The following is an 8,535-nucleotide window of genomic DNA, read 5'->3' as shown; positions in this document are numbered from 1 at the left end:
AGTAAAGTGAGATGAGCGCCGCAACCCCAGAGTCGGCCACAACTGGACCTAATGGTCAGGGGTCCCTTTACCTTTACCTTTTTAAATCAGGCAGAAGGACAATCTCAGCTCACGTCTTGTTTTATTTGGGATCGCTTTACTGACAATTTGCCAAGTATTCTGTACGATTCAAGCTCCTGTTCGTCATGTTCCGTTATGTTATTTTTATTTTCCGTCCCTTCCGGCTTGCCCAGCCACTGCCAAAATGTCCTTTCTCTTGGCAGGTTGAGATGAGCAGGTGACGGCAAAGGTTGTAAGGTTTTTTAGCCGGGGCAATTAGAATAAGGTCCGCTATTGGACTATTGATTCAAAATCCTATACCTTGGGTTACATACACTTCAGGTTACAGACGCTTCAGGTTACTGACTCTGCTAACCCAGAAATAGTACCTCGGGTTAAGAACTTTTCTTCAGGATGAGAACAGAAATCGTGCTCCGGCAGCACAGCAGCAGCGGGAGGCCCCATTAGCCTCAGGTTAAGAACAGTTAAGAACAGTTTCAGGTTAAGAACAGACCTCCGGAGCGAATTAAGTACTTAACCTGAGGTACCAATGTACTATTGACTTTCTTTATTTTTATTCTTTTGTATATCATATTGTTGTTTTATTGCTATGGCCGGCAGCTGGTGCAAACAAAGATTCTTTATTTATTTCTTTGGTTTGTAAGCCGCTTTGGGATTCGTTTGAACAAAAAATGGGATAGAAATAAAACCAATAAAATAAATCATGATGTCTCCCCAACTGCAACAACCTCTTGCCCGACCAGCTTCCTCCTCCATCTTTCGAGAGGGAAGTGAAAGCAGCGGAGGGCGGCTTCCGAAAAGCGAGGTGGGGCTTTCCGCGGGGAAACACCCCCCCAAAAAAATAAGATGCTGAGAAAATGGGGGTGCTGTAGATGCAAAGCGGCGTTGGGCTTGGCCCAACGAGGAGACGTTTTGCCTCTGCTAGGAGCTGCCTTAACCAGAGCCTTGGTTCACCTATAGCTCAGCACTGCCGGCACTGGCCGGCAGCCACTCTCTGGAGCTACCGTCAGAGTTTGAACCCAGGACCTTTGGCTCAGATCCTTTCAAAGCTCTCCCCGGGGACCTCAATCTCTCAGCCTAGCCCACGTCGCAAGGATGTTGTAAAGCTCATATAGTGAGTGTTTGCAGGGAACCTCCCTTAGCCACTCCTGTACGGAACCTGTTTCATGGCACGGATTAAGGGATTGGCAGTAGCTGATGAACTCTGTTTTAAATCTTCATGTCTGCCAGGCTGCCTGTTGAAGCTGATGGGAGATGGGAGTTTGGTCGCATATGAAGGGCAAGCAGTTCGAAAGCAGACCAGCGCAAGTAGATAAATAGGTACCGCTCCAGCGGGAAGGTAAACGGTGTTTCCGTGCGCTCTGGTTTCCGCCATGCGCCAGAAGCGGTTTAGTCCTGCTGGCCTCACGACCCAGAAAGTTGTCTGTGGACAAACACCGGCTCCCTCGGCCTGAAAGCCAGATGAGCGCCGCAACCCCAGAGTCGCCTTGGACTGGACTTAACTGTCCAAGGGTCTTTTACCTTTTACCTTTTTCTCTTAGAATGGCAATGGGGCCCACCTGAGAGGTGCTGGAACTGAGCTCTGGCTGAAAAAGCCCTGGTGGTGATGATTTTGTGGCCTTTTGGCTTGGTGCCCTACACGGGGGACCCCCCAGCCCTGAGTCCAGCCCCCTGTCTTCACAGCGAGGTGCCCCCCAAAGCGCACAGGCAAGACCAGATAGCAACAGCTTCCTCCCACTCTTCCTTCCCCCCAGTCTTAAGGTAGACTGCCTCTGTCCACGGCAGAAGTGCCAACTTGGCCCTGTGCCCGTGGGTGCCCGTGGGTGCCATGCAGCGTGCATGGCCCTGGCACCCAAAATTTGTGAATGCCCGGACTCTTCATGGCGAATTTTGTGGGCACCTCGGGTCTCCATTTAGGAATCCTAAGACCCCCTGCGGCAGTTGAATCAGGCCAAAGGGGGCGCATCGGAATCCAGCCTCCTGCCCCCCAGTGGCCAACGAGGTGGTGCCCCCCTGGGAAGACACCCCCCGCCCCCAAGCAGGACCCGTGCGCCACAGCAGCCATTCGGAGCCACCCGTTCCTCCGAGTCCCGGGAAGGGGGTCGCACCAAGCCCCCCGTCGCCCCTGCTAGCCCCCCTTCCTCCCTCGAAGCCCCCACCCCACCCGCAACGTGGGTGGCCACCCCTCCCCCATCCCTTTGGCAACTCGCCTGCGCGCAAAGAGTTTGCGCTCCTCCTGGCCACCTTCGCTTTCCCTTTCCTCACCTTGCAAGCCTGCGCGATCTCGCTGGAGCCGCACCACTGGTGCGGGGGGTAGGGGCAAGGGGCGCCCCCCAGGGCGATGCCCCCCAGCCAGCAGAAAGCGGCGATGGACAGGAGCCAGCCGGGAGCCATGGCGAGGAGAAGTGCCGGGCGGTGTGCAACGGCGAGGCGGAGTGCGCACGGCGGGGGCGAGACGGGCTGCTCTTAAACGCCCCCCTTGCCGGCTCCGCCCTTCCCTCTTCTTCCTCCTCGCAACCCGTTCGTCTTCTTCTGCTGCGGTTTGGTGTGTGTGTGACTCAGGCGGCCCCTGACTTGCTCCAGAGGAGGAGAAGGAGGAGCCGGATTTTGGGGAGGCCCCAGACCGGGAGATTTAGGGGAAAGACCACTTTGCGCGCGCCTGTTTCAAAGCAACAACCAGCAAACGGTTTGGGGGCTTCCAGATGTTGCAGACCTTCCAATTGTCCCTATTTTCCAGGGGAAATACCGTGTCCATGGAAGACAGTCTTGCTACGAGTGATCGCCAAAGAAAGAAAATATTTTCCAGGGATTTGCGGGGGGGGGGGGGGGCGGGAATAGGTCGTCCCCCCACAAATAAAATACAATTAACCAAACATTTTCCAGTAAGCATTCCCTTTAAAGACGTCCCTCAAACCCTTTCATGGTTATTTTTTGCTGCTGCATATTACAACTAATCTATAGCTGGTTTTCTCAGCTTGATTCTCAAAGTAACTTTTTTTACTGTTGAACTTACTCCCAGCCTGCTAGCGTGCTAACATGTTTACAATACTTTTTTTTTTTAATCTGTTTTGCAATCCTCTTTGAAGCTGTGTCGGTTTCTGATTTGATGCCGGAAAGTCCCGCTTTCCCTTAGAACGTCCCTATTTTCAGGGGAGAAACGTTGGAGGGGATGGAATAGGACGTCCCTCTTTTCAGGGGAGAAACGTTGGAGGGGATGGAATAGGACGTCCCTATTTTCAGGGGAGAAACGTTGGAGGGGATGGAATAGGACGTCCCTATTTTCAGGGGAGAAACGTTGGAGGGGATGGAATAGGACGTCCCTATTTTCAGGGGAGAAACGTTGGAGGGGATGGAATAGGACGTCCCTATTTTCAGGGGAGAAATGTTGGAGGGGATGGAATAGGACGTCCCTATTTTCAGGGGAGAAACGTTGGAGGAGATGGAATAGGACGTCCCTATTTTCAGGGGAGAAACGTTGGAGGGGATGGAATAGGACGTCCCTATTTTCAGGGGAGAAACGTTGGAGGGGATGGAATAGGATGTCCCTATTTTCAGAGGAGAAACGTTGGAGGGGATGGAATAGGATGTCCCTATTTTCAGGGGAGAAACATTGGAGGGGATGGAATAGGACGTCCCTCTTTTCAGGGGAGAAACGTTGGAGGGGATGGAATAGGACGTCCCTATTTTCAGGGGAGAAATGTTGGAGGGGATGGAATAGGACGTCCCTATTTTCAGGGGAGAAATGTTGGAGGGGATGGAATAGGACGTCCCTATTTTCAGGGGAGAAATGTTGGAGGGGATGGAATAGGACGTCCCTCTTTTCAGGGGAGAAATGTTGTAGGGGATGGAATAGGACGTCCCTCTTTTCAGGGGAGAAACGTTGGAGGGGATGGGAAGTTCCTGGAGAGTGGTGGTGGGGGTGTCAACTTGAATAGAAATAAACTCCACCTCGCATAATCGATGGCATGAGGTGTCATGTACACGCTATTTGAATGGCAATGCGCATCAGTGTTCTATTGGACGGGCGAGGTCCCTAGGATCTGGCTCCTCTGGGGACCCCAACCCCCCAGTTCAGATTGGACAGTGGACTGCCTGACAAGGAGGCGGGGGGGGGTCACCTCAGGTCCCAGCATGCCTGCAAGAATTTAAAACGACCCAGATATTTGCCACCTGCCAGGGGAAATTGTGCAAGCCCCCAGGCAGCGCCGATCTGCTGACACAAGCTGTTGAGCAACTTTTGCGCTTGACAACAAAAGGTTGGACTTTGGAACTGGCAGCTGACACGAAAGGGAGAGAGATAAGGCGCCAGTTTCCGCTTGGGAGTTTGCATGTCACAAAAACCAAAAAACCCCAGATCCTCAGCTCTTCAAACTGGGCATGGGCGTAGCGGGGGGTGGGCAGGGGGAAAGATCACGAATATTATTGAACAGCGTTTAAATATATCTGAGTCCTCATGTCCTCTTCTTTACAGAGTTTTCCAGGAAACTTTGGTTTCCTAAAAGAAAAGCACAACAACTTTGATTTCCTAAAAAGAGAGCTTCTTATAGGAATTCTAAGGTCTTATACAGAATAAATGTTCACAAATGTACAAGGCAAACACATACATAAGCATATAAACCACGTGTACAGGAGAGCAGGTGGCGCTGTGGGTTAAAGCCTCAGCACCTAGGACTTGCCGATCGAAAGGTCGGCGGTTCGAATCCCTGTGGCGGGGTGCGCTCCCGCTGCTCGGTCCCAGCGCCTGCCAACCTAGCAGTTCGAAAGCACCTCCGGGTGCAAGTAGATAAATAGGGACCGCTTACCAGCGGGAAGGTAAACGGCGTTTCCGTGTGCGGCTCTGGCTTGCCAGAGCAGCGATGTCACGCTGGCCACGTGACCCGGAAGTGTCTCCGGACAGCGCTGGCCCCTGGCCTCTTAAGTGAGATGGGCGCACAACCCCAGAGTCTGTCAAGACTGGCCTGTACGGGCAGGGGTACCTTTACCTTTACAGGAGAGCCATCCTGAAGCCATTTGGACTCTCCCAAATTGACCTCAAATATTTCTCTGCAAAGAGGAAGGAAATGGGAAAAGCTTTCCAATTGTCTTTGGACTGCAGGGGCTCACGCCTCCCTTTGCAAATACAGTCTGGCAAGTATCTGTTAAGCTGATATCATGATGTGTAAGAGATTTGGGAACTAAGGATTTGTCTCTAAGTTTATGGCCATGCTACCCAGAAAAGGTAATTAGATAAGGCAGGCATGTCCAACAGGTAGATCGAGAGCTACTGGTAGATCGCAGGGGGTGTCCCAGTATGAAGTTTAGTGGGTAGATCAAAGCCGGTCTTTTGATACTGTGAGTAGATCGCAGTCTCTTGGGAGTTGGACAGGCCTGAGATAAGGCGTTATCAGGGACTAAGACCTTAGAATTTCTGTAACAATGGCCGCACCCCCAGTCCCTCCCAGTTCTTGAGGTCCTGAACCCAGCAAGGGTTAGCATCATTGTAATAAAAAAATTAAGGTCTTATATACATATAATATGGTGCTGGAGGAGACTCTTGAGAGTCCCATGGACTGCAAGAAGATCAAACCTCTCCATTCTGAAGGAAATCAGCCCTGAGTGCTCCCTGGAAGGACAGATCCTGAAGCTGAGGCTCGACTTTGGCCACCTCAGGAGAAGAGAAGACTCCCTGGAAAAGACCCTGATGCTGGGAAAGATGGAGGGCGCAAGGAGAAGGGGACAACGGAGGACGAGGTGGTGGGACAGTGTTCTCGAAGCTACCAGCATGAGTTTGACCAAACTGCGGGAGGCAGTGGAAGACAGGAGGGCCTGGTGTGCTCTGGTCCAGGGGGTCACCAAGAGGCGGACACCACTAAACGACTCAACAACAACAACAATACATATAATAAATGTTCATAAAATGTACCAAGCAAGCACATACATAGATATGTCGACCACATGTCTGGAGCAGCTCAGGAAGGCTGTCCTGAAACCATTTTGACTCCCCAACTGACCAAATGTTTTCTCTGCAAGGAGGGAGGGGTGAGGAAACCTTCCCATTGTCTCAGGAATTGGGAAATCACCATCTCAAAGGAATGGCCAGACTACCAGGAAAGGCAATCAGATAAGGCATTATCAGATAACCTGACAGACAGGAAAAACAACATTCACATTTCTATTGTGGACCGCCTTTTCTGTGATGTAAGTATGATGTTTGTGGGAGGTGGTCTTGAGCTCCAGGGCAGGGAATTTAAAATGTCTATATAAGAACTTGCACCCCATTGTTCTGGGTCTCTCCTCCCTCCTGCATGTGGGGAGTGAGGACCCTGTTGCAATAGTTCAATAAAGATCAGGCTTACGAGCTGCTTTGCTTCTCAATATTCTCTGCTTGGCCTCTGTTATTTTCTCCTACCGATAGTAAAGGTAAAGGGACCCCTGACCATTAGGTCCAGTCGTGTCCGACTCTGGGGTTGCGGCGCTCATCTCGCTTTACTGGCCGATGGAGCCGGCGTACAGCTTCTGGGTCACGTGGCCAGCAGGACTAAGCCGCTTCTGGCGAACCAGAGCAGCGCACGGAAACGCTGTTTACCTTCCCGCCAGAGTGGTACCTATTAATCTACTTGCACTTTGACGTGCTTTCGAACTGCTAGGTTGGCAGGAGCAGGGACCGAGCAACGGGAGCTCACTCCTTTGCAGCGATTCGAACCGCTGACCTTCTGATCAGCAAGTCCTAGGCTCTGGGGTTTAAACCACAGCACCACCTGCGTCCCTACCGATAGGCAACCCACTTAAGGACTCTATATGGGCTCTTGGGTACCCCATAGGGGAAGAAAGGCAGATTTTGTTTACAACATCATCTTGAGGATTCGGAACCGGTGGGACAAGTTTTTCGGCGACCTCCATGTCATCATCAGCACCTGGTGAGCTAAGTTGCAGGAGCTGCAACTAAGGTGCCCCCCCCCCCGCCAGGCTCATGGGTGGGGTTTTTCTTTCCGCCCCCTCACCCAGCTGCTAGGCAAGAAAACAGGAGCCAGGGTGGAGCCAGATAGCTGGAAGGAGGAGAGACACAGACCTGCCTTCTTGGCCTCAGACCCAAAGCTCTGACTAATGAGGAAGCGAGATTTGCTGGGATGTTGATGTTGCGAGCATCTCCATCCCATGCTCAGGTGAGTCTTACCTGCGGAAACGAAACCATGCACCCTAAAGCAAGGGTCAGTAGCCTTTTTCAGCCATGGGCCGGTCCACCATCCTTTGGCCCATGTGGGGGGCCGGACTATATTTTGGGGAAAAAATGAAATAATTCCTATGCCCCACAAATAACCCAGAGATGCATTTTAAATAAAAGCACACATTCTCCTCATGTAAAAACACACTGATTCCCGGACTTTCCAGGAAGCAAAAAGTCGTGTTGGGAAATAAGGCTTTAGAGCAGGGGTCAGCAAACTTTTTCAGCAGGGGGCCGGTCCACTGTACCTCAGACCTTGTGGGGGGCCAGACTATATTTTTTGGGGGAAATGAAGTAATTCCTATGCCCCACAAATAACCCAGAGATGCATTTTAAATAAAAGCACACATTCTACTCATGTAAAAACACACTGATTCCTGGACCATCCGCAGGCCGGATTGAGAAGGCGATTGGGCCGGATCTGGCCCCTGGACCTTAGGTTGCCTACCCCTGTCCCAAAGTAATAACCACCAGTCGTCCCCCAACTTTTCCCCCTGGGATGAAAGCTCGCTTGCACCGCACCAAACTTTCCGTCGATAAGAAATATTATTACAGCGGTCCCTTGGTTCTCAAACGCCTTGGTACTCAAACAACTTGGAACCCAAACACTGCAAACCCGGAAGGAAGTGTTCCGGTTGGTGAACTTTTTTTGGAAGCCAAACATGCTCCGTTTTGAGTGTTACGCGTTATGTTGAGGTCTCTTTGTGCTATTTATTTTGTGTTTTTGTGGCTTTCTTTTTTTGTTTTCGTGACTGTGTGGAACCCAGTTCAGATACTGATCGATTGATTGTGTGACTACGGAAATGGATAAAAGCCCCCCCATCCAAACAACGACTGTCATCAGCGCAGGTAAAGAAAAAAAAGTTCGTTTTAATTTTTATCATCTACAATACTGCCTTAGTTATTTTATAGTACGGCACATTGATTATTGCTTTCATTTTAGGGATTGATGGTCTCGTTAGATAGTAAAATCCATGTTCAATTGCTATCTTAGGGGTTGTTTTTAAAAGTCTGGAACGGATTAATCCGTTTGAGAACCAAGGGACCACTGTATTATCAAAATTTGCAGGCTTTCAGCTGTTTGCAAGGAGCACGTTGAGCGAAAGCCATTGAAACAGCTCCGGGCGACAGATGCTCTCCCCAAATTCAGCTGAAAATGAAACTTTGATTTGCTCCCCTCCCTGGTTTGAAGGAGGTTCTATTCTTTCTACCGCTTGAAATCCCTGCTGAAGATGGTTCAAAGCCAGCCAGGCTTGTTGTTGTTTAGTCGTTTA

The 8,535-nt window shown here is 50.8% G+C and overlaps 1 protein-coding gene across 1 annotated transcript in view; it reads right to left on the bottom strand.

The window, feature by feature from the left end:
* IFI30 (IFI30 lysosomal thiol reductase) overlaps positions 1-2,587 on the bottom strand; it is a 10,199-nt gene extending 7,612 nt beyond the window's left edge. Inside the window, exon 1 of the mRNA XM_079960923.1 lies at positions 2,326-2,587. Within this exon, the coding sequence (XP_079817049.1) occupies positions 2,326-2,454 (129 nt within the window). The 5' untranslated portion in view covers positions 2,455-2,587. The remainder of the gene's footprint in view (positions 1-2,325) is intronic.
* Positions 2,588-8,535: the final 5,948 nt, after the last annotated feature.

The sequence above is a fragment of the Podarcis cretensis genome, assembly GCF_951804945.1.
Source record: "Podarcis cretensis genome assembly, chromosome: 18".
NCBI lineage: Eukaryota > Metazoa > Chordata > Lepidosauria > Squamata > Lacertidae > Podarcis > Podarcis cretensis.
Note: the sequence above shows the minus strand (reverse complement) of the source record. Positions and strands in the feature narration are given on the sequence as shown.